This window comes from Ictidomys tridecemlineatus, unplaced genomic scaffold (assembly GCF_052094955.1).
Source record: "Ictidomys tridecemlineatus isolate mIctTri1 unplaced genomic scaffold, mIctTri1.hap1 Scaffold_382, whole genome shotgun sequence".
Lineage (NCBI taxonomy): Eukaryota > Metazoa > Chordata > Mammalia > Rodentia > Sciuridae > Ictidomys > Ictidomys tridecemlineatus.
This window is the reverse complement of record NW_027522518.1, coordinates 177,761-204,898: the sequence shown is the minus strand read 5'-3', so window position 1 is coordinate 204,898 and position 27,138 is coordinate 177,761. Positions and strand designations below refer to the sequence as shown.

At 40.7% G+C, this 27,138-nt stretch overlaps 1 protein-coding gene across 1 annotated transcript in view; it reads left to right on the top strand.

Moving 5' to 3' along the window:
• The first annotated feature begins 10,079 nt into the window (after window positions 1-10,079).
• Window positions 10,080-27,138, top strand: part of LOC144373394 (uncharacterized) — a 76,369-nt gene continuing 59,310 nt past the window's right edge. Inside the window, 4 exon segments of the mRNA XM_078036489.1 lie at window positions 10,080-10,112; window positions 11,560-11,958; window positions 11,960-12,468; window positions 25,924-26,018. Of these exon segments, the coding sequence (XP_077892615.1) occupies window positions 10,080-10,112; window positions 11,560-11,958; window positions 11,960-12,468; window positions 25,924-26,018 (1,036 nt within the window).

Sequence of the window (27,138 nt, the reverse complement as noted above, 5' to 3'; positions counted from 1 at the left end):
GGCTGTAACACTGTATGTAGCCTAGAATTAAGAAAGCTAGAAAGGGATACAAAAAAGAAAAATAGGAATGAAACACCTGAAGTGGTGGGAGAGGAAGAGGGAGAGAAGCAAGAGACAAAGATTTCACAGAAGCCTGAGAGATAAGCGCTCTCAAGTATGAAATTCATAGCTGCCACCAGCAGGATGGGAACGGATGAGACGTCACCGCATCTGTCAAATAGGAGGTCCCCAAAGGCTAGAGAAGCTTCACTAGACTAGCGATAACATAATGCAAATCAAGTGGTGGAAGAATCAGAGGGGGAGAAGTAAACACTGGAATGTAAAGAAGGTCTGCAGCTTCAAGACTAGACAAAGGACACAAGGACCAAGTGGGACCAAGAAATTAGAGCTATTTTAATATGGAGGACACAAAAGCACACTTGCTGGCTAGAAGGGAAGAAAAACAATAGGGCCAAGCAATCATGTACTGAAACCTGTGAAACTGTGAGCCCCAAACATAGAAGATGATTTTCTCAGGTAATCTGTCACACAGTGAAGAAAAGTTGATCAACATAGACATTAAGTTTTGAAAAGAAAGCAAGCAAGGGTGTTCCCTATATGTTTCCTCCTCTGTAAGGAAAAGATAAGGTCTCATGCTCAGTAAGAGGCCTGGGGCTGAGGGGGTCTCCAGGACAGTGTTAAACATCTGTAAGTTTAGGAAACTAAACATCTAGGAAAAGATCTCCCACGGAGGATGGAGGTGCTCAATGCTTGCAACCACAGTTTGCAGTGGCAACTGGTAAATGATGTACTTACCTCCGAAGGGCTTCCAAGGAGCAGGAGATGGAAAATGAATCTAACATGACTTACGTATGTACATATATGAATACACCACAGTGAATCTCCACAACACGTACATCCACAAGACTGGGATCTTAATTAGAATAAGACACACTTCATGTTTTTACAAATATGTCAAAATTACTCTTCTATCATGTGAGGCAAGAGCTCTGTCACTGAGCTACAGCCTCAGTCCTACTTTACTGTCATGTATAACTAAAAAGGAAAAAATTAAAGGTTAGGGACTGGGAAGACAGATGCACCAGAAGGCCACTATGAAAAGGAAACTGAGTGCCAGGGGTGGTGTGGCAGAAGTGACTCATAAGAGCCTCCAAGCAGAGTAAGGAAGGGAAGAGCCAGGAGAGGAGCAAGGACATAAAAACAGTGGAGGCTTTGATAAGAGTCGATGGTGTTTGTTCAGTGGGAAAGACAAGAGAAGGCTGTCAAAGGGTGGAATTATAACCTTCCAATTCTCAGAACTGCCCTATGTCTGGGTCAAAGTAAGATCCAGGCTGGGTCTGGGAAGTGAACTTTAAAGCTGAAGGTCATGAAGCTGCAAAAGGCAGTGGTTCTGAAGTCAAGATGAAGCTGTCCAGGACAAGGCAAGGCAAGTGGACAAAGAATGAATCATAGAAGAACATGGGAGAATGGCCTAAAGAAGATGCTGATCAGAGTAGGGCACCAATGGCATGAGTGCATAGTTCAAGTGGCAAAAGGAGGTGCTACTGAGAAGGGAAAAAATGAGAGTTATTTATTTAGTATCTTATTATTATTTAGTTTTTGATCTCTAGTATTCAGTTGCCTACTTAACATCTCTTCAAGTGTATATTTCCGGGTTTTCTTTCTTCTTCTTCTTCTTCTTCTTTTTCTTCAGTACGGGGGAATCAAACCCAGGGCTTACATATGCTAGGCAAGCGCTCTACCACTGAGCTATAACCCCAGCCCTGGTGAATATTTTGGAATCATCCTCTACTAAAAAAATACATCTTCTCCAACCCCTGTAATTCCTCTTCTATCTTCATTTTGTTTTTAAAATTCTAGACAGGAGTATTGACATTTGCCCAGTCAGCTATTGGAAAAACCTAAGAAATAAAAGTCATCCTTACCACCCCTTCTCACTTCCCACCCAGGCTCCTCCTCCCTGCTCTTAAGGCTTGCAACATGCTCTCAGCCTCCATCCAATAGAATAAAAGACTAACAAAGAACCACCTGCAGGGTACATAGGCTCCTGGTTCAGGTTTGATCATTTACACTTTGAATAATCCAACGCACACAAATGTCCTAACCCCTTTGTCTTCTTATTTTCTCTTAGTTATTATGAGATATTTTTTGGAGTGGAGATTGAACCCAAGTGTGTTCTACTACTGAGCTACATCATCTTCAGCCCCTTTTTATTTATTTATTTATTTATTTATTTATTTATTTTGGTACCAGGAATTGAACAGAGAGGTACTCAACCACCAAGTCACACCCCCAGCCCTAGTTTGTATTTTATTTAGAGAGAGGGGTCTCACTGAGTTGCTTAGCACCTCGCCATTGCTGCATGAGGCTTTGAACTCCAGATTTTCCCAAGCTGCTGGGATTACAAGCATGTGCCATGACACCTGGCTTATTTTTTGAGACAGGGTTTTCCAAAGTTGCTGAAGATGGCTTTGAACCTCTGATCCTCCTGCCTCAGCTTCCCAAAATGCTGGGATAATAGGTGTGAACCACTGCACCCAATATGAGACTTACATGAATTAATACATGTGAAGAACTTAGTATAATATCTGACAAACAGTTGCCTTTAAGAAGGGATTAAAGACCTAAAGCTGGACCTGGGGATATAGCTCAGTTGGTAGTAGTGCTTGCCTCATATGCATAAGGCCCTGGGTTCAAACCCCAACACCACAAAAAACAATCTGAAGATCACTAATTTTAGAATACTGTTTGTTCTTCTGATCTCATTCTGCCTGCAAAGCTTATGGCCATATTTCTTAATTATTGTATTTATTAAACATTAAATTTTAAATTCATTAAAAATTTCTTGAATTTTTATAAATGCTTAGATGATTACAAATAATCAACATATTTTTATTTGATTTTATAAATCAAGCTAGTAGTATTAATTTTGAATACATCAAGTGATTTCAACTGTATGTGTTTTATACTTTAATTCATCTCCTTAAGGTAATAAACACCTACAGATTATCTGCTTTGTAATTTTTTTATTAAAATTATCAATAATTAGTTCTAATATATAAATTAAAATCAAATTTTTCAATGTACCTTCATTTAAAAAATAAAACATCATTAAATTCTAAGCAAAACACCTTTCTCAACATTTTGTTAACTCCACGTATTTATACTCTAAGTGGCTCACCATTTGTTATAAAAGTTTTTAGAGTAAAAACATAACAGCTAGGTTTTAAGCATGGAGGAAAACAAACTGTTAGAGTGGTTGTTGGCCCCTGGGCTTTAATGACCTCCCCCATCCCACCTGTCACACCAACATTCACATTCTCTTTTTACTAATCTCTTCTTAAAGCTAAATTCAACTCCCCCTTATCCAGGGCAAAGGTTCAGCATGAGAGGGAAAATAAGGACATTACTAACCCTGAGTACTGAACTGCAGCGTTATTCTACTGCTACACAGTCTTTCTCAATGCTTCCTCTTCCTAGTTCTCATTGCCAATCTTCTACAAGCAAAGATATGGAACCTGAACACTAGGGTTAACAAATACACCTGTGTGACAGGAGAAACTTCATCTGTGGTGGTAGTAGGTGAATGGAAGCATGGCTTATATGGTTACTTTGCCAAAAATTGTTCAGGATACCAAAACTTTCCTTCATGAAGAAACTCAATGGCAGAGTCAGGTTAGAATTGAAATTTAATAGCACACATGCAGTGGAAGGTTCTCATTTTTAATTAAGGTTCCTTCCATGGGAAGAAACCAATGAATGACCAGGTCCATTATCCTACTGAAATCTCCATGCTCTACCCAGATGCGTGTGCAATGCCATCCTTTGCCCTTCTACCACAACTGGACGAGTTATCCATTCAGAAGCCAGAAACCTACTCTATGCCATGTATGCCAGAAGAATTCTCATTTCTGTGAGAACTAAAGAGAACCTACTAACACACATGAGTGGAGCCAAAAGCAAACAGGCAAAAAAGCAAAAGGGCAAAAGCTACTGTGAAGAAAGCCCATTCAAAAAGGGGAGGAAAAAGATGTATTAGCTTGAGCAACCACACTGTTTCTCCTATCAAACAGAACCTCAGAATAGATGGGAATGTGTCCAGCTCCCAATTCTGGTGTATGCCATAACAGGAAATAAAATTATGGCTCAGCTGCAAAGCTCTGGGCCCTCTTTTTCCCAGTGGCCTAAATCAATCCCCAGTCCAGGACAAGATGCTGAGCGAGATGCCTAATTATTTTAGGCCACTAGGGTAAGCACTATTCCTGGCAACTCTGCAGGCAGTGCCATGGATGAGGGTTTCTAATTCTCTTTGGTGATTTGGCTCAGTGTAAACTGAGATTTTTCTTTCAGTCTTTCAGACAGATAAGCAGGGAAGATCAGCTCCAGTCCTAAGAGAGACACAATCAAGGTCAATTTCAGTTCCTTTTCTGTGCAGGAAAGTCTACTTTTGCCCTGCTGGCTTCCCAACACCTGTCCTTACATTTTTTATCTGCTTATCAAATACCTAGTGAGAGGTATTTGGCAGACTGTGTTCTGGTCCTCCGACAAAAGCCTCTCAGTCTAAGGAATAACAAGAGTTTCCTGCAAGGCAGTTTTCCTGAGAGGCCAACCTAAGACCCTTGGCTGTGAATCTGAGTATTTTAAGGGTGAGGTTGAGATCAGTGTCTCCTTAAAAGAGGCAATACTGACTGCTTCAACTTGTCCAGTACCAAATCCCTAATTCTTGGCTGGGCACTGCTCTCACAGTATACCCAGTTATTATCTAACATTAAAAAAGCAAATCTAGTTATTTCTATTCAGAAAATAATGAAACCGTTTTAAAAGTTTGGGGGCTAGAGGGACAGCTCATTGGTAAAGCATTGCCTCATATACATGAGGCCCTGGAGTTCCAGCCCTACCCCCTACACACACTCACACCTCAAACACATACACACAGAAAGTTTAGAAGAGGTATCTAAAGTGAATTCAACAAGGCAGTGTTGTAGCTGGAAAGTGGATCAGCTGACACCTGTCCCTGGTTTTGTAGGTCACAGCTTCTTTGTTAGTTTAGAGCACTGTTTTACTTACCTTTCATCCTTGAAAACTTCTATTTACTTTCTTAAATCGAGCATACCAGTGGAGATGTGTCAAGTGTACATTTCAGGCACATATACAATACATACAGACTGAGTCTTCTGCCTGTTGGATACACAGCTCCAGGATCAAGGATTTCTAAGGTTGTGAAGAACAACAAATGAGGCATTAACGTAAGCAGGCTCTAATGGAAAAGAAAGCATCCTGTGCCCCTCCAAAGACAGCTTTAAAACCTCTTCTTTATTACAAATAAAAACTAACCAATTTATCCTGTGCTTTTTCAAACTGCACTGCTCTCCCTCAGTATCTTCATTAAAGAAACGCAAACACATGTGCTTTGAAATGGGTAGGTGTGAAAAAACATTCTGCACAATTATATCTAGGCTGCCTCAGATTTATATCACATGCATACAGATATTTGGAGGACATTAATTCACAATGACAGCTGAGCATGACAAATGCAACAGTACACAAGTTGGAATGCTAGAAAAAATGCAACTACAAACCCCATGCAGACAAACACATACAATGAGTTTTCCCTCATCACACACTTGGCCGCACTTACAAGGAGCTTAAGCACAATTGAAAAACCCCAAACACGGGCGGCTCCGGCGCCGCTAGCTGCCCCCACACAGGGAGCCGCGCCTTCATCTAGAGGCGTGATTGTCGCGCGTCCCCGGGTACAATTGCCCTCCCACCTGCATCCCACTGCGCGAACACATGCGCGCCCGCCCGCCAGGGAAGCGGCGGCTCTCGGGGGCTGGGGGCAGGGCCCCGTGGGGCGGGATCGCCGCGGGGCCCGGCCTCTGCGCCTGGAGAGGGGACTGGAGAGGGGACAGGGGGGTGGCGCGGGGCGGCGCCCGGCTCACGTGGGCGGGCGGGAGCAGCTGAAGGTCCGCTCGGGAGCCTGGGCTGTCCTCTCGCGCGAGGCGCTGGCCTGGCCGGCGGCGGAGAAGGAGGAGAAGGGCGGCTGTGGCGGCAGCGAAAGAGGAGGGGAGGACGGGGGCGGCATCGGACTGGAGCCAAGCAGCTGCGCTAGCTGCCCGAAGCGCAGTCGGGAGCTCGCCCGCCGGGCCCTCACCCCCGAGCTACACCCTGCGGTGCCTAGCTCTGCCCGTGTCCGTGCCCCTGGTGCCTAGCTCTGCCCGTGTCCGTGCCCCCGCGGGGAGCGCGCCGGGGCTGCCCCCCCAATGACGGGCGGAAGGTTCGACTTCGACGATGGCGGCACCTAACTGCGGCAGCTGGGAGGAGGGCAAGGCGCACGGGCATGGCATCTGCACGGGGCCCAAGGGCCAGGGCTTGTACTCGGGCTCCTGGTCCCACGGCTTCGAGGTGGTCGGAGGCTACACCTGGCCCAGCGGCAACACCTACCAGGGCTACTGGGCTCAGGGCAAGCGGCACGGGCACCCCCACTCGCTACGAGGGTACCTGGAGTAACGGGCTGCAGGACGGGTACAGCGTGGAGACCTACGGGGACAGAGGTGAGCGGCGTCGCGGGCGGCTCAGCTGCTCCAGGAGACGGTGCGGTGGGCATTGCCCAGGCTGCGGGGAAGCGGGGAGGACGCGAAGTGCACATGTCCAGAAACCCGCCAAAACACCTGGGGAAGCCTCCCACCCACTTCCCGCGCCCTCCCTCCCCCGGGAGGGTGCTTTGGGTTGGGACTGGTGCGTGAGGGGTTAGTCTGACCCCCTTCTTGAAGCAGGTGATGTGTCCACACCCGGGGGAGTGAGGCGTGAATATACCTGGCGGGTGCCGACACTGCACTGACACCAGGAGGGAGCGCCGCCCGGGAAGGTTGGGCTGGAGAGAGGACGCTGTCACTTGAGCCCGTCTCATTAAGTTCCTGATCCCTCCCTCTCCTGGCCGGGTTTGAAATCACCACTCCCTTGGAGTTAGAGCGAAGGCCCTGAGCTTGTGAGGCTGCGAGTCTGTGCTAACGGCTCCTCGGATTGGTTTCACCTGGAGTCTCGTATTTCGCATTTGGTCCTCTAGTCGCCTAAAGATAGAAGCCAGAACCCCATAACTAGGATGTTGGGGAATTGAACCTTATTTAGGGTGCATTTGGGAACGTCCTGATCAAGGGAGCAAAGAGGCCACCTGATGCAGGTGGGATTCAAGTGGTGTATGTTTTTCTTTCTAGATTTCTTTTGCTTCCTTAAAAGTAATCTTTGCAGACCATTGGACAAATTAATGGGAAAATAGTTTAGAAATGGGCAGTGAAGTTTCCATTTAAAAAAAAATTGAAAGATGTGTTCCTATAGCTGCAAAGTTAGCAACAATTTTGCTTCTCAGAATGTCATTACTAAAAACTGATTTGCATTAAGGTGTTGACCTAAATAGTATTCCTGACTGTGAATCAAAATCACCTTATTTTAATATTTAACAATATTTGGGAAAGAAATTTTGTATACAGTAGGACAGAAGTTCCTTTTTTAAATTGGGAAAAGTGTACATTATTGAAACAGGTGTCAAAAGTTGAATTTGTATGCAAAACTGAGAAAGATGAATGTCATGCATTGGCAAGGTACACTTTCTGATAATAAACATGATCATATTTAATTGAAAAGGATTGTGTGGAGGCGATCACCTTTTGGAATTAAGCCCCTCAGAGTTAAAGGATATTAAAGGGATCCAATTAAAAGTTTCTCCAGCCCACTGCAACTCCAGTTATGCCATTGCTTATATAAAAGCTTATACAATTTGTACACTTCACTTACTCAGAATACTTGGGCTGTGTTTCAAATGCAAAACAGCAGAATGGTAGGATTGGCTAAAAAGGACATCTTTTCATCCTACAGTATAAATAAAAGATATGGTTCTCATGGATTTAAAAAAAACAAAAAACTTTAATACTTTTCTGTGGGCTGTATGAGTCCTGAATTCCATAGTAGTTAATCGGGGCCCCTTAAATGTTCTCAATGGACATAACATGCCTTGGTTGACAGCCCTATATTTGTTAATTTGTGACTAGATTTTTATTGGAAGCCCTAGCTCATAACTGAATTCCATGCTCAAAAGTGGATTGCCAAATTTACTTTTTAAAAGTGGACATTATTTTATAACCCTTTTAGAAGACTGTGAATAGTTCTCTCACTTCAGTTTTAGGTTAAAAATAGTCTCCTTTTTAAGTTACTAGTCATTAAACAAAATCTCTTGGTTTAGAGTATTCATTATACCTGGTAATCAAAATATATGTAGCACAGTATGTGTTCTATCTATGTATGTGTTATAGAAACCAAATAAGTCTTCAGAATGACTTTGTGAATCTGTCTTCTGTTTATTAATTTAGCCTTAAAATTTGATATTGCCATAGTACTGTAGTTTTCTACCTAAAACACCAAAATCCTAATGTGCTACAAATAGAAATTAAAATAAAAAAAACTTAAAAAATCACTTTTGAATGTCAACAACACTCTGCTGTTGACTGTTTTTTCCCTCAGATGTCACTTCATTAGAAAAATCCTTTAATAATAAAATGGTCTAAATGGAAGCATATTGCTATAACTTATTTTTGGTCAAAGTAGGAATTATCACTTTCCCTATTCTTCTAAAGAGTTATTTTTGCCTCCATTCTCTGTACCACCACATATTCATTCCTGTACATCTTCTTATAGATTTAGGGAAAATTTAATTCCATGTATTTTATGGTAACATTGCACTAAAGGTTAAGAAGGAAGTAGTGATTCCATCTGAAAGTTATCAATTTATTAGTGATTTGTGTGTGAAGTATTGCTGAGCTAGAAACCCCTTGAGTGTTAATTAAGAATAAATTAGCATACTCCAGAAATCCAAATCTAAGGTACATGGAATTTTTTGTGCATATTCTGATCTACTGTACTGTTTTTTTCACCTGTCATAAGACTATTGAAAATATTTAGGAATAACCATTATTTTGTTAACTATCTTTGTAGCATATAAACTTAAGTTTGGCACGGAGCAGTCCAAATTTGACTGAATTTTGTTCTGAACTGGATGCTTTCCACTACAAGAGTGTGCAGTAAAAACAGCTAGATCTAAAAAATCAGTTCCAAAGTGAACAGGATTTAAAACAAAACCCATAAAAATAATTTTTTTTGCTTGTGAAATTTGCATCTCTATTTTAGGAATCAGGAGAAACTAATTACAACTTTATTTGAGCAGCAGGAAGAAATTGGAACCCACCTGCTTTATAAAGAAATAGGCCCTTTTTTCTAGGTTAATTGACTAAACTAAATCTATTTTAAATTTCAGATGAACTACTTGCAATTTGACCGTAAAATGGTTTCTAGCAATGCCATGGAGGAATTCTTTCCTACTGTGATTTTACAAAATAGGGGGGGGGATTGTGGCCAATGCTGCTATTCCTGCCCCCCTCCCTATTTGACAGTTAAGCAAAGATTTAAACTTTCTAATTATTGCTCTTGCTTTAAACAGCCTAGATTTTCAAGGAATACTTCTTTAGAAATTCCATATACTGATCTTATTTTGGAGATACTAACTTGAGGAAACTAGCTATTAATTTTCCATCAATGTTAAACATTTACCAAGATGATTATGTTTTAAGAAGTGTAAATATGTATTGATATCAAACAATATTTTTATAAACTGTCCTGGCAAAACAAACATCATGTAGAAAAGTTAAAAGAATATTATTATAGCGATTTTAAATACTAAAATAAGGTGGTTTGTTTTACTGTACATGTATCAGATTATATAACTTTTATCCTAGAATTTAGATTTTATCTATATAGGCAAAGTCAAAGTTGAACTTTTCTAATAATTCTGTTCCCTTTCATGTTGTGGCAGTGTTTGGTGATTGCAAATATTCAGTAGGAAGCTTCTTACCCTAAAATGTTATTATACAGCTATCCTTTTGGGTTTATCCTTTTGAGAAAGCTATGGTTCACCCATCCCTTTAGAAGTTCATAGATGTCAGGTTAAGAGCACATCTATGAAGAATATAATATTCATAGTACCAGACCCACTTTGTATTCCATTGTTGTTCTACTGTTTATCTGTTTATATGATGGAAATATGTCAGAATGGTCAGAAAGTGAAGGTAGTCTTGGAATTGGCATCATTACAGTTTTAGCTTTTACATGCAATGAAATAATCAGCCTTTGTTTACACAAACCAATATCATTATTGCTCAGTATATTTAAAAACATGTATCCTATCTATTAGAAACCTGTGCATGGTAATATAAAATGCAAAGGGCAAGATAAAAATCTCCATACTCAAACAGAATAAGGTGCAGACAGACCATAACCAGGATTTATTTTCTGACATCATAAATTGTCATGATTAACATAGAAGTAATTACATTTTAAAATTCCAGATAGCTGCTTTTGGGGATACTATAGTGTAAAATTTTGCTTTGTTTAAAGAAAATGGGCTTGGCACTGAAAAGGGAATTCTAAATTCCTTAATTTAACCTTCATTTCCTCAAAAAATTATTTAAAAACCTGTACCAAGTTATTTAGACATTTGTACTTATTTAGTAGAAAAACACTTCAGATTATTCTGTAGAAAACACTTCAGATTATTCTCTCTCTGAAAAAGCGAATATTCATTGAAAAACTGATCTGGTACTAACAGTTTTAATGGATACTCTCAAGTACATCTTTTCTCAAGATAGGTTTCCTCTGGCCTGGCCTTATCTCAGTTTTTCCAGTGCTAATGAGAGTATTCTTTTCAGTCACCGTAGCTGTATAGTCACCAAACATCCAGCTTCCACAGGACACATAAGCCAGAATTTGGGGATTTCGTGATCCTTTTTGAAGTAATTTCTTCCCTCAAGGTGCTTCCAGTCTGTAATGTGATTTACACTGCACTGGTAAAGGCTGGATAAATCTATAAAGAGAAAGGCCAGGAGAAACAGGTTTAGCAAACAATATGGTACAAAACTTCATCTTTTCACTTGAAGGGCAAAATGTTAAGCAAATTGCTCATTTTTTTCCCATGATGGTTCGATATATTCAGGATGGATATTGTATTTGTCAAGTCACTCAGCTCAGAAAGGTTCACCCAAATCCAAATTGTATATTTTATATATTAAATGGTTTTCCCTAACCTAAAAATAAGATGCTGAGTGTGACAGAAAATCTAAGACCATTCATTTGACAACCCATGTCCCAGGCATTCAGATCACTGCTAGTCATTTTAAGCCTTTGTGCTTGTTGGAATATTATACTAACATAGACATAAGTCATTTTTAGAAATTTTCAGCTAAATTAATAATTTAGAATAAGATTTACAAATAGTTCATTTCATCTCCTGTTGCACTGCCTTCCTAAGGAATTTTTAAAATATTAATTTCAAAGAGGAAAAGTTGTTTCCTAATGTTTGCTCTGTTTGTATTAGAAGGGAATGGTTTTCACTCAGAAAAATTTAATGAAATTTAGAAGCAAAAATTATCCAACTTTTAGAAAAATCCTATACAGTTGAAGTCATAAGGCCAAAATTGCAGGGCCGAAATTTATAACTGGATGAAAAGTATATCCTAGAGTGGACTTGGAAGTGTGTCCTATCTGACCTTGGGCCTACCTGCCCTGTGCTCTGAGTTATCCCAGTGCTCACAGGCGTCGCACCCATGTACCCCTGACTCATGCTGTGCTTTCTTGCGATCTCTCCAAGGTACCTACCAGGGCCAGTGGGCTGGAGGCATGCGGCACGGCTACAGTGTGCGCCAGAATGTGCCCTATGGCATGGCCACGGTGATCTGCTCACCCCTGCGCACCTTGCTGGCCTCCCTGCGCAGCGAGCAGAGCAATGGCAGCGTGCTCCACGATGCAGCGGCTGCAGCTGACAGCCCGGCAGGCACCCGTGGAGGCTTCGTGCTCAACTTCCACGCTGATGCCGAGCTTGGAGGCAAGAAAAAGGGCGGCCTCTTCCGCAGGGGCTCCCTCCCTTCTCGGAAGCATGAAACTTCGCAAGTCTGAGTCCAAGTCTTCCATCTCTAGCAAGCGGAGCTCCGTCCCCAGCGACGCAGCCATGAGCAGAATTAGTTCCAGTGATGCCAACTCCACCATCAGCTTTGGCGACGTCGATTGTGATTTCTGCTCCGTGGAAGACCACGTGGACGCCACCACCACTGAAACCTACATGGGCGAGTGGAAGAACGACAAGCGCAATGGTTTCGGCATCAGCGAGCGCTCCGACGGCATGAAGTATGAAGGCGAGTGGGCAAATAACAAGAGGCATGGATATGGCTGTACCGTGTTCCCTGATCGCTCCAAAGAAGAGGGAAAATACAAAAATAATATTCTGGTCCGTGGAATAAGGAAGCAGCTTATACCAATAAGAAATACAAAAACTAGGGAGAAGGTGGACAGAGCAATAGAAGGCGCACAAAGGGCAGCCGCCATGGCGAGAACCAAAGTGGAAATTGCTAATTCAAGGTATGTAAATGCAAGGTGGGTGGTTTTGCTGAGTAGGGTCATTCAAAATATTTTGTCTGTCAGTCTGCTGGTGACATCACAAATAGGTTTCTTCACTTGCCAAAAATGAGCCCAGTAGAATAAAAGTCAGAGTTGATGTACTTGCACTTTTCTGAAAATTTACATCACCCCAAAATGTTGAAGATTCATCATACTTCCTTTCCTGTTCTAACTTATTTAACAGCGTGATGATGTTCACTCAGAACCTTTGCACCTCTTCCTTCATTCAGGAAGTTACCTATTTAAAAGAACAAACCTCTGAAATACTGCTAGAGAGAGCTCTGTTTTGTGTGCAATAGAGACAATCTCTCTCCACATAGAAATATACCCAGTATTAATGTGTACCTTTATTCTAATGTTTGAGTTGAACAGATCTGTAAAATTATCATTAATTCAAACTTCATTGAAGTCTTAATAGGTGAAATTGGTTTTAAGAAAGCCATGAAGATCTGCTAGATATGGCAAAAGTAGAAAGTTAAGATAAGATCTAGTGTGTTTAGTTTTAAACAACAGAGCTCCTCTGAATGAGAAAGGCAAAGAGACTCAGGCTTGTAAGAATGTCCACATTCTGTGCAGGAAAGATTAGATCATTGGTATATTAAAAGGTAAGGGGTCTGGGAAACTTGACATGGACAGATGGGACACTCACTGTGCCAAGGTTGGAAGAAAAAGCAGTAGAGAAGGGCTGGAGTGGGAGATTGAGAGTGAATAATAGATTGATAATGGGGAGGTAGGGTCAGGAGGACTTTGTACTTGAAGTTTACCATTAATATCTAGATTTGGGGATTCAGCAAGAGGGCTGGAGGAATATGTTGGGAATAAAATTTTATTATGTATGAGTATCATAGGTTAGACAAAAAGAAAGGAAAAAGTTGGTTATATGTGGAGATTTTGATGTATATTTAGATAGATACCTACTGGCTGTAGTTTTGTGTGACTTGAAGCATCAGTTTGGCATAGAATGTTAAAAATTCTGTTTCTGCCTCAGTAGTAACTCTTCTACCTCTTTTTGAAACTGCAAAGTATTAGCATGTCTTCAACTTTTTATTCTTAGCATTGAGTTAATGGACAACTCCCCCTTTTCAATTGAACCTTATGAAATTTCTGATATCTTAACTTTTTGTGTACAAAAAAATGGGCAGTTTTATATGATTCAACTTAATACTTCTGGACTTAGAGAGTTTGTTGTTGCTGCTGCTATTTTATTTTTAATGCTATCTTAGGGTCACTATTTACTTCTGAGCATCCCAAACACTAATTGGAAAGTGAAAGAGGCCATCTTTTTTTTTTTCACTATTTTTAGATAGATATTATGTTGAAACTCCTCAAGGTTTTCCTCTTCATCCCAAACTGAATCCTATTTTAAAGTGAATGTTTCCTGTTCACCAACACAAACTTTCATGAAGGATTTTTTCCATTTTCTCCACAGAGCATCTTTTTATATAAATTACTTTTTTTAGTTGTAGATGGACACAATATCTTTATTTTTTAATTTGTTTTTATGTGGTGCTGAGAATCGAACCCAGGGCCTCCTGCATGAGAGGCAACTGCTCTACCACTGAGCCAGAATCCCAGCCCGAACATCTTTTATTGTAGATCATGGTTCTCTCTGGTCAGCAAGTCTACTTTCAGTTTACTTGTCAGCTGGGCTACTTGGCACATCTAATCTTGCTGGTTTCCCTGGCCCTCAGCTAATTTTCAGAGCAACTTTATACATTTTTCTAGGCCCAAGCCTCTAATTTTAAATGCATTCCTGGATTCTTCCATTTTATTTTCACATTACAACCTAGTGTATACTAAAGGCAAGTTCATTCTTGACAGATGATAAACCGGTACAGACAATCTAGCAAATGACTTATTATTGACTTTTATGACTAGTTTAAATTGGAGGAAACTACATGATACAAGCGGGCTACTTGTGATACAGAGATGATCTCTGATTATGTTAGTCTCATGAAAACCCATTTACCCAAGTCCTATTCACATTTTCTCTTTTGAAAGACTTTTAAGGGTAGGATCATATACTTTGTGAGTACTATATTTTATAGTTATAACCTGGAGAACTTTAGCCTAAAAATCTTTCAGACAGCTAACTACTGCAGATTTTACTTAACTATTTAAAAAACACTCAACTCATCATGCTAAATGCAATAAACCAGCCATGGAAGGACAAATACTGCATGATCCCACATACATGAGGTATCCAGAATGGTCAAACTCAGAAACTGAATACAGCAGTAGTTGTCAGGGAGTGGAGGGGGGAAATGGGCAATTATTGCTGATGAATAGAAAGTTAGTTATGCAAGTTGAATAATTCTAGAGATCTGCCATACATCACCGTGCCCGTAGTTAACAGTACCAGATTGTGCACTTAAAATTTGGTGAGGGCAGGACTCATGTTAAGTGTTACCCCAGTTTAAAAAATACTGCTATTTGGGTGACATAATAGAAAGATTAAACTAAACTTTTATATTTTGCTTATTTCAATTTTTTAGTCCTTTTCAGATTTCTTGCTATAATTACTACTACAGATATAGAGTTTTGCAACTTGTTCTTGGAGTGGGTAGCTGAAGGACTAACATTCCCCATGTATTAGCTCTTGAGATTAGAATTCTACTGTCTTTTTAAATTTTTTTTAATGGAAGATTTTCTTAAGGTTTTAGAGATTGCTGCCTGGAAGGAGGAACTTCTAGCTATGTTATTAATAACTGTGGCTCTTTATAATGCCAAAATATTTGCAGAGTCCTTCCTGGTCCTTCTGCAGTTGCTGTTACTGTTGAGTTTTGAGTCCCGCTCCCCCCCAATGCTGGGATGGAATCCAGTGCCTCCTTCATGCTAGGAACACACTTTATCATTGAATTCCACTGCCAGTCCAATATTTTAGCTTTTAAAAATATTGAAAAATTAAGAACATAAAATGATGGGTTGTCCTGTCCCCAGCTCGGCCCAATCATGTCAGAATAAGAACTAGAAACTAAGACTTCTGGAGCTTACTGCTATGGAAATCACTAGTTCACCAGTAGCAATACAGGAAGATGACCACTTAATAGTTAACAGCCATTCAGTTTGTCCACCCAGATGGTATTGATCTTGATTCTGTTATTTTTATGTGTTAGAGGATTTTGTTTGTTTCTTACATCCCAGAAAATATGTCTGCCTTTGTACCTTTACCCCATGTTATCTCATCCCATTTTATCTTAAGCAGAAGATAAAAGTTGACTTTTAGGGACAATAGTTGTAGCCTTTAACAGTGTTCCCTAAGGGAGATAGGAGACATAGAACCAACTACCTTTGGGATCTATAGACTTTGTTTTGTTTCTGTGAAGGGAGAGGGGGTGCTGTTTCTCCCAGTCAACACATAGGAGGTAGGAGGCCTGTTTCTGCAGGATTGTTGTGCACCCTGCATAATTCTCATGATGGGCATGACATAATGGTGGGTAGAAGACATCACACAGTAGACTAGGTACTTTACTAGCGAGTCAAAACTGAAGGAATGTTCATTACTTGCTGAGTCCTAGAAAATTTCTTTAGGTTTCTGCTGCGATGCAAAAAGTACTGTGTTGATGAGATTTAACCAAAAAATTTTCCCCTTTTGTCTTGGTTGAGAGTAAAAATCACTACCCTTAACTAAAAAAAATCTCAACATTGTTTTTAAAGAAATGTTCAAGAGGTGGTAGAGCAACTTGGAATATATGGAGAATTAAGCATGCCTGGCTTTTACTGAAGCTGCTCTATGCCAGTAGCTGACACGCCAACTCTTTGCCTGTAATGCCACCTGTCCTGTTTTGTAGAAGCACACACTACCCTGGGGGACTTTAGGACAGGGAGAGCCAGCATCCACACCCAGGCCTCTCAGTCTTTCCTTCATCCACATTTACCCAGACTGTTTTGTTGGACCCTTTTGAATCACTGGAATTCTGTTTAGAGCATTGTAACTAAAATGGGTCTCCTGATACTTTCTAGAAAATATAATGGACAGACTGTGTTTTGGTAGAGAAGACTGAAAGCCCCTAATCTCCAATCTGGAAGAGTCATGAAATCTTGTCTGGTCCAAGGACCTTAATTTCCAAGGCAGAGACTGATCATTCCAGTTTCGTACAGTTCCTTGGGTGTTCATTGGAATTTCCTCACCTCTTACCTGCAGTAATTCCTTGCCATCCCTGTCACTTCAGTCACATTTTTCATCTGGTTATTGTTGATTCCAATCAACTTTTTTAAAAAAAGATGTTTTAAAGAAGTTACTGCTGCTTGAGTAAGATGATTAAAGGAATAACTTTAAGGGAAGGCATTTGATTAAGAGAGCAAATGAGAAATGACCCTTGGGGAACTGCACTTCTGTGGAAATGAGTATGGACTGGAGTATAGCTCAGTGGTAGGGCACTTGCCCAATATGTGCAGGGCCCTGGGTTTCATCCCCAGCACCATAAACAGGGAAAAAAATAGATAATTCGATCATTTAGGAAGGGGTATAGTCAGAAGCAGTGCTTTGTGTGCTCTGAGCTGTGGGGGAAGTAGTTGCCATGCTAGAGGATAGAAGATACACAGGAAGACTGATGGGAGACAGCTGCCTAAAGCAATCAAGAACCCCAAGTGTTGGCTTATGCTAGCGGGCCATATCAGACCTGTGAGAAGAAACCAGAAGGTGTGTGGGGGGTTAGAAAGGTAGTTAGAACTACTCCATTCTGCCCACCTCACCTGACAGCTTCACTCAAGCTAGTGGAGCTCACTGGTACATAGCTGGCTGATCTCCCAGCATTTCCCTGAAGGGTCAGTAAGTGGGACAGGCCCACCAATCATGTGGGACTGTGCTGCTGCTGTCACCAACCTCTCTCCGACCATTAGTGCCACTTCAGGTGATAACAGTGGCACCTAGACAGGTCATGACCTAGACAGGTCATGTTAGGAAGGAGACTGTTCTCCCTGCTGCCCAGCCTCAGCCCCAACCCTAGGTGTGGGGTTGTCACAGGTGTGGCTGTATGAGGCATGGAATCAGTTGGATAGAATGTGAAGGGCCTCCAGTCTGGGTGAGCTTGCTACTCCATCTGTCCTCAGAACTAGAGGTTGGATTCCATGTTTGCCAATTTTAGACTTAAAAATAAAAATGATACATGCTCTTCCTGTAGGATTAAAAAAAACCAACTCTTTCCCATACTTTCTATTTAAAAGATACAGTTTCATGCCACACTCCCCTCAAAGTGACTCAGCTGTGACAGTTTTCTTTACCTGGGGAGGAGAGTTGATGCTCAGCCCTTCCCTCTACATGGTCAACTCCACAGTCCTCATTCAGATTTAGGCGTAAAGTCTTTTCCTCACAGGTTCCTGGACCCCACATCCTCCCATTCCACTTCCATCCTCTAGATTTAAATCCCCCCAGTTACACTAAATTACTGTTGCACATCAGTGCATTTGTTGAATATCTCTTGCCACAACTGGATTGGGAAAGATGGACTGATCCCAAAGGACAGTTTGCTCCCTTTTGTGTATTCATCATAAGCTTAGATCACGGACGTAGGTAAGTGCTCTAGTAATGATGAATGAAGAATTAAATTCTTACCGCTTAGGGTATGAGTGCTCCTTCTAATTTGATTTTGCTGGGCATTTATGAACTATAGCTGGAAGTAAGGAAACTTAGCCCCCAATAATTCATACTATACTAATAGTCCAGAAAGTGCAGAAATTGCAAAAGTGTGGGTCTTAAGTACCCTTTCAACTTCATTATTATCATTATAAGGCATGGCCAGAGAATAGAACTTCAAGTTAAGCCAAACTTTTCTGCATTCTTCACAGGTATTGAGCTGATCAGTGGTACATATGAATGTTTCTCTTAAGACACGGCAACTCCAGGAAGTCAACTTACTCTAATAATATTGTTTCATCCCATATACATTTGACATCATGGCAGTATATTCTAAGTCAGGAAATGGGAGTTTATTTTCTTCTAAAACTCAAAGTCTGCTGAATATTCAGCTGTCCTTACTACTTTTGAAAAATTTTTCTTGTCCTGACATTTGGGGTCGGGGAGGGGAACATTGTTCTTAAGTTCAAATAATATGATATCAGTTGAATACATCAGGTTGGGTGGGGTAGATAGAACTGTGCTGTGCAAGGTTGCTTGACTTGATTCACACTTCACTCATGAGTAATTTAAACCCAATGTCAGCCATGAGTCAGTATATGTTATGTATCCAAATTAAACTGAATACTATTGATTTTTAGGGAAAGATTCATTCTTTGCCAAGTTATTATGAAAGGACAGGACTTTAACATTTTTAATTTCTATTGCACAAAAGGATACCCTTTCTCTTTCACAAATCAAAATTAATCATTTACATAATTAATCGTTTCTCTTCTGTAATATTAGTGGTCATATTTCTAAAAATCAACTTTAAATTACCTTTTCCATGGCTTTTTTGTTTTTCTTTTGTTTTTGACTGGGGCTCTGATTAATTTTTAGTTAGCACAATGATTATTGTAGGAAGATGAATTCCTTCTAATGCCTTGAAACTTATTTCTTGAGGAGACTGTTTGACAGGTCAACTTACAGGAATTTACAGCTAAAAAGAACATTACTTGGAGCTGGGGTTGTAGCTCAGTGGTGGAGAGCTTGCCTGGCACGTGTGAGGCACTGGGTTGATCCTCAGCACCACATAAAAATAAATAAATAAAATGAAGGTACTGTGTCCATCTACAACCCCCCCCAATATTAAAAATAAAAAAGATCATTATGTAATTATTTTCTTTAGTGGTGATGCCTGTCTTATTTCATATCTGCACCTTGGCTGCCCAACCCCATTCCCACCTATTATAACCAGCACTTCTCTGAACAAGTTCCAGAGGTTTGGTTAAAACCCTCATCTGAGGCTCACAAAAGTTACTGGAAGCAGAGGCTAATATTCACCTTGCCTTCACAGTGGGATGGTTTTGAAGATTGAATGAGAGAGAATGTCACAGGGCTTTGTAAATGATCAATTAGTGAATTCAGTTAATGTCCAGGGAAGTATTTCAATCCTAATAGTACCATTTTCAAAAGTAAAAGTTGGTAGAAGACCAAGAAGCCAGAGTGGGATGGAGGTAAAATGGAGTGAGGAAGAAAAGGGAAGGAAGAGAAGACTTGGGAGGCAGCGGTAAGCAAAAGAAAAGGGATAAAACCCATCAAGCCCACCGCCTGAACATAGATGTGAGTACATATCAAGATTTGCTGAGGAGGGCCGAGGGTCGATTGCAGAGAGTGTACTTAGCATGCACATGACTCTGGGTTCCATCTCTAGCACCGGGTTCTGTGTGGAGTCAATGTATTTTTTTTTTTTTGTCAATAGGCAATCATCCAGCTATCTATATATGTATACATATAATGGTTTTCTGTTTTTTTTTAATTGATATCAGGAATTAAACCCAGGAATGCTTAACCACTGAGCCATATTCCAAGCCCTTTTTTATATTTTATTTAAAGAAAGGGTCTCACTGAGTTGCTTAGGGCATTGCTAAATTGCTGAAACTGTCTTTGAACTTGTGATCCTCCTGTTACAGCCTCCTGAGCCACTGGGATTATAGGCATATGCCACTGATCCCAGCCAGTTACATATTTTTAAAGACTGAAAAGAAATGGCATATGTATTTCTATTGAATTATGCTGGGCTACTATTCTGAAGACAATATAGGATAATAAAATATTTTTACCTTCATATTGTTTAAGTATGTTTCTGTAGGTCATTATGGTCCTTTTATGCATATTATAATTTTTTATTGTACAGTAAGGGTTTAAATGCATGTTTCTCCTCTTTACCAAAGAATTCCTGTCTCAAAGGGAAGAAAGCATGGAGCCTGATCTAACTTCCTCACGTTTGTCTCCATGCTGTTTAAAGAAACTAATGCTTCTCTATCCAGGACACAGAAGCATGCACCAAGGATTCTCTGTGGATGTTCAGAGAGAGCAACTGGAACCTAAAAGATGACCTCCCAGGGGGCAGCTGTGTCCTGCCCCCAAGGAAGGTCTAGGCTTAGATGCAGTAGTACTAGGAGGTGTAAAGGAGACATGGAGCTCTAGTGGGGGCACCCCTCCTTCAGCTCTGCAGTTACAACACCTGGAGTTTAACAGGCCATTATGCACAACATGGGAACACATTGTGTTAGGAGAACTTGGTAAAACCTTCTTTGGGTACTTTGCTTCTGAATATCTTTCTTTTAAAACCTCTTCCTCCAGTCCCACACCCCCACAAGTCCAGGCTCATTCACAAACTCGGAGGCATTGAGGTAGGCATGCATTTCCATGACTAATAAGTAGGTTCAATTGAATACAAATTTAATGAGAATTAGTTGCAGGCCATAATGAATGGAAAGATCACACAGTAATCCAGACTTTTAGGTTATTAAAAACATGCATTTTAAAACTCAAGTCTTGTAGGCATGTCTCTCTATTTTTATTACTGAACAAGGAAGGCCAGGCAGGAGAAGATGCTTTTCTGTGCCATGAATGGGATATGAGATAATATTTAATTGTGCAGAAATCTACTTAGTGAAAACTGGCTGGGAATACTAGAGAAAAAAAAAAACCAAAAACCCAGGATGATGGCAAGCGAGGTTTGGGGGACACATATTGACCTTATTTTAACTCTAGAGTTTGCTTAAATCGTTCAAATTTAAACAGATTCCATCTCATTTAGCTCTGAAATATAACACTGTCCTGGTGGTATAAGTTTGAAGAATTAAAGCAGCAGATTGTTTTTAGTATAGCTTCATCTGTAACAGAAAACACCCTACTATTATAATTTCTGGAAAGTCCCCCAAATTGTGACAGCATTCATATTCTGGATTTCAGCATTGACTGGAGAATTCTGTTTGGGGCAAGTGGTAGAGTTGGTGTACAAGCTCACAGAGCTGGGAGGCTGCTCCTAGCAGCAGCTGCCAGGCAGCCGAAGCACCCTGCTCACAATTTTCCATTATGGATTAAGCTGACTTTGCCAATCTCACTTTACTCAAGACACTAGACTGGATGCTTGCAAGACTAGTGCCTTGCAAATCTTTGAGATGCTTTTCTTATTATAGATGAAATATGAACATTGTGTTTAGGAACAGGGTCCAGCAAATGCCAAAGGTATTTATGCAAGTCATTCAGCTTTAGTACAAGAGCCTCCTGAGAATAAAATCAGCTTTTCATAATTTTGCCCTTCTATTTTAATTGGTGTTTCACATTTATTTGTATAGTATGCTAAATGAAAAATAAGCTTCTTTCTCAGAAATTTAATATGTAAGGAATCAAAATTGCCTTCAAAACAGTGTAACACTTTGAAGTCAATCTTCTTAGAATTTCCATGTGGCCAAAAGAAACTTATTTAAGCCAACTAAAATATATTTATTCACTTTCTAGCAAAACAATAGATTTTATGCCAACGATCAACAGATAACTTCTGTTATACTTTTTTGTTAATTTTTTAAAAATTCTAAAGAAGATTAAACCTTTTGGCAGATTTTACTCTGTCAAGGTTTGGTCTCAGTTGCTTGGGTCTGAAAGTTCCTGTTTAACTTTTTACATAGATGTGGGATATTTTCAAATTTGATTTTTGAATTTCTAGATTTAATGTATTTTCTTGCATTAGGGGAATGGTTAGTCAGAACATGTTGAGGAGATACACCACAGAAACCAGAAATCTAGGGTTCGGGGGTAAGAATGGAGACACATCAGGTGATGGAGTGTTACCTACCCTCCCACCAACCCTGGTGACTCGTTTCCATCCTCACTCCTGCTTGGCCCAGTGATTTGAAAATCATTTGAGCTGTGGATGGATTTTCTCATTGTATTAATAGGTTGTCATGTAAATGTAAAATCATGATTAAGACCTAGTTCTTTCCCTTCATGGAGTCTGGTTAGGCAGATTTTTTTTTTAAAGAGAGAGTGAGAGAGAGAGAGAATTTTAATATTTATTTTTTAGTTCTCAGCAGACACAACATCTTTGTTGGTATGTGGTGCTGAGGATCGAACCCGGGCCGCACGCATGCCAGGCGAGCGCGCTACCACTTGAGTTAGGCAGATTTTAAAAAGCAGTTACCTATCAGATAATTGGAATGTTGCTGTGAGCTTAGGTAGCACATAGCAGGGGCTTAATCATAGTCTGGGGCTGGAGGCAGGATTCTGCAGGCAGCATCCAGCCTGGCAACCACAGGATGTTTTTTTTTCAGAAGACACAGGAGGGTGCAAAGGACAATAGCCCTTATATATTTGAGGGCATGACAAAATGTGGAATGTCGTCGGAAAAGGGAATGGTAGTTGTGGGGGGTGGGGAGGTCTGAGAGATGAATAATAACGGAAAGACCACTGTGGCTGCAGGTAGCAGAGGGATTGGAGAAGGTAAGGGGCAGTAAAACTGGAGACAATTTTAAGTAGTCACCTGGTAACTAGTAATCTGGGTAAGAGCCCACAGGTTGAGCTAAGCAGTGGCAGTGGAGATGGAAAGAAGCAAATGCATGGATGAGAGCCCCCCACCCCTGCAGACCCACTAGGACTGACCAGGTACTGAGTAGGTGTGGGAAGTGTCAGAGTGAATCCTGAGCTCCTGGCTTGGCCAGCTGGATGGATGGTGGCCCTGTTTACTCAGACAGGAAACTTGCGGAGAAAGATGAATTTGGATTTTTCACTTCTTATATTTTGAAATGCAATCCCAAATGATTACAGAGAACATGGGCCTGGGACTGTGAGAAATTAGCACTGGACTTGTGATCTGCCACAGGGTTCAGTTCAGATCCCAACTCTAAGAAACAAAGATGTTTAGGGGACTTACAGAGGAAGAGGAATCCTGTGTGTGTGATACTAGACACAACTCTTTTTAAGAGGTAAAGGTCAGCAGCTCTCGCCTTAAATGAGTAGGAATCCATTGACTGATGACAGTGCAATTCAGGTATCAAAATTTCTGTCCTGAATTTACAAAATTATGCTTTCTAAGATTTCTGACTAGGGAAACTACCCAGTGAGCAGCTAAGATCTGTTGGATTATTTTTCCCCCTTGGCAACATCCTGGAACAAAATACCACTCTCATAAATTATTATTCTAAAGAAACATCATTTGGCAAACATTTATTTAGTGCCAGCTCTGTCCAGACATGGCACTAGGCCCCGGGAATACAGAGATTAATAAGAAACCTGCCGTTAAAAGCAAATACCCAGCTCAGTTTGTGGTGGTCTTACACAGCTGGCAGATGCTGCAGGGCTGCGGGTTGGAGGGACCTCCACCCCAGGAGGCAGCCTGGGCAGGCTCATCACAGACACTTCTCTAGGATCTCTGCACAAGGAGCACTCTCTGTCAACAATGTCCTCACTCCAGGCCAGCTCACTTTGTCTAACTTCTCTTAGTTGTGATTATGTTTAAGGTCCATAGCAGGCTCAATGACTCAGTCTCAGAAAATGTCTCTTCAAATAAGCAATCTTGCCCCTGATAATAGGAACACTTTGAACAGGAAATACATAAAATGTCTACAAATTTCATAATGCAAAAGGGAAAGTGATTAGTGGTTTCTTTTTAAAAGTTTAGAGAATCAAATGATTCCTGCGTAGAGTCTGTAGAAATATGATTAGGTGTGATAGAGGAATGCGGTTAGCAATATTTCGATCCAGAGACATCAATGTTGTTTGGTAGTGAATTAATTTTTTTTGGCAGTGTTTCCAGATAAGGAAGTCATGTAGACATTGCTCAACATTTTCGTAAGGGAATCATATGCTAGTACCTGTGCCCTTCCCATTTTGGTCTGAGGATACTGAGTTGGGTGAAACCTTTGGGCCACGTAGACAGCCAACAGCTCTTTGAGTGGTTATCTGGTGCCTGGATTTGTGGTGTGACCTTGACATTATTATCTCCTCTAATCTTCATCACGACCCTGTGTGTCTGTAGAAAATTGATGGCTCTAGTCTGAGTCTCAGGTAGCATAACAGGCTTTTCATCTCTGGGTTTAGAGAATTGGGATAGGAATGTTTTCTTGAACCCATGTACTTTTCTTCAGTTCATAAAGGTCAAGCTGTCAGGGGATGGTATTATTTATTCACAAACTTTGATTTATCATTGTGTCATTGAAAAGATGTTATTCTTCAACTGCCACAAAATTTGCAGGCCAAGCATGAACAGATAATGTCAGTATAATAGAGTAAATTCTAAGAAAAAATGCTATGCAAATGCAAAAGAAGAAGGACCCTGAAGGCACATAGGGCTTAATGGAATGAGGCTGAGCTTGAGCTGTGAAAAGGAGGGGAGTTTAGGCCAGAAGCAAATGGCAGGGATGTTACAGAAGGAAGGAAGCATCAGAGCAGAGACACAATGAAATGAAAGTGTATGTACAGCCTAAGTTCGTGCAAGCAGATGGGCCTGGAAGAACAATGTTTCTCTAGGGCAAGTGGTGCCCTCCAGGATGGACACCATTTATCCACCCATGGCAATCACAAGGAATGCTCAAAAGTTCCTGCTCTTGGGGCTGGAGCTATAGCTCAGTGGCAGAGCACTTGCCTAGCATGTGGGAGGCACTGGGTTCGATTCTCAGTACCACACATATTAATAAATATAATAAAGGTCCATCAACAACTAAAAAATATTTTTTTTAAAAAAAAAGGTTCCTGCTTTTCTATCCAGTATCGAATTTAACATTTCTTAGGATGAGGCCCAGACATTTGCATTTTACAAGCTTCCCAGAGTGTATTCTGAGGTTTGGTAGGTAGAGACTGGGACATGATAGGCAACAAGATCTAGATTTGGAAGCTGCATTTTTGACTGTTGGCTTTAGGAGGTCTTCAAAGGGATTTGAACAGAGAGCCATCTGCCTTTGAGATGGGAGGTCTGATGTCTTCATGGAGAAGGCATTCAGGGGGACCAAGACTGGAGGCCTGGTCTGGGAGGAGATTTTGGTAAAGATTCTGGTCAAGGGCAGGAGCCATGGGAAAAAATCAGCAGGACTTGGTGTACTGGAAATAGTGGGTGAGGAGCAGAAGCAAGTGTAAGATGTTGTGTGTTGCCCATGAGGTTAACGGAAAGGTTCATTCATTCCCAGAATATGGATGATTTATTTCAAACATATAAAGAAACCCTTCTTTATGAGTCTCAATCAATAAAGTGGATGCAAGAAGTGGGAAACTTTTCCAAATTATTACAGAAAACCTGAGCCTGGGATCTCATTACTGTGTGAATTTTCCCTTTTCTGCCTGTTTTTGGACCTGACTTTACATACCAAAACCAGCGATGCTTCTTATAGAAATTACTCAGAAAACAGATATCACTGACATTTTCACTTTTCCAACTCCACATTTGTCCTCGGTCAGAGGATTGGTGGATTGAAAGGGAAACATTCCTATGGTGTAAACCATTAGGAATGAAAGTATAATTAGGAAGATCAAAATTAGAAACTTTTTAGAAGTACCCAGGATCATTACTTGAATGCTGATCATTCTTTTGTTCATCTCAGAAGTATTATCAAATACACACTTCATACCATGCTGGATCCAAAGGACAAAGAGGAGTGTGGGCCTGACCCCATCACTGGCTTAGAGTCTGACAGAGGTAACACATACAGGCAGGAAGTAGTTAAAAAATAGTGCAAAAACAATTCAGCCAGCACTGTTGAATACCGCCCTGTTCATTCCACGAAGGTTTCAGGACAGTTTATGTAAATGTCATAATAGTTGGGCTTAGAGGAATTAAAAATGATTAATTGGCTTATTCATAAAGCAGTTCCAATGACTGTTTTTAATTTGGCCTCATATCCTGGTAATGTTTTCTTTTCCCCTCATATTACCGTATGAATTAGACATTAAAAGAATTTTGAAAGTTATCCTTCTTACACTTCACTAGTTCACAATAACTTTCAGCCCATTGGAATTCTTGAAATCTGATTAGCAAACAGACAGTTGCTAATGTTTAATTCCACAAATTAAAACAAGGGTAAGAAAAGCGTATGTAAATGGGTTTTTCTTTTTCTTTTTTTTTACCCTAAATCTTCAGTGATGTGTTATTTTTGCAGTGTCAAATTTACTAAATATTATTGTATTTGAAAGTTTAAATTGCAGTTGCCATATTGGTCACAGTTACAGAGCCACCACTGCATTCAGTGCCCAATAATAAGATCTTTAAAGGTGCTTCAAGGGAAACAGAAGGAATAAGCCAACAAAGAAAAGAAAATGGGCCTCCCACTCCCCACAGTGTTGACGTAAACACGTGAGTGTATGTGTGAGTACATGCTGATCATTAAGAGGCAATGAGTTAACAACCAAAGGCAGAAAAATTAGATGGCATGAATAAAGGAGATCTGATATAATTTTCACATTGGGTGCCAGGTAGAGTTGGTCTGGAGTGACTTGAATTTGATCAGTGAGAAATGTTTTCAAAGGAGGCTGAGACATGATTGGCAGAGGTGAGTGGAGGTATTGCCAGGTGGGGAAGGATAGTGTGTCTCATGACTGAACAACTTGAGGAGAAGGAAGCCCACTCTGGCAGTAAAGACCACCAGTGCTCCTTGTCTGTGGGCAGTGCCATTCCAGAGTCTGCTGGAGAAGGTCTGATCTGGGCCTCATTGACCTCTTGACATTCTGTGTTGATGTTCCTGCATGACTCTTGTGGTCACTAGAACTAGAAGACAAGGATTTTCCCCATGCAGACAGCTTCCTCTTGTCTTCATCCTACC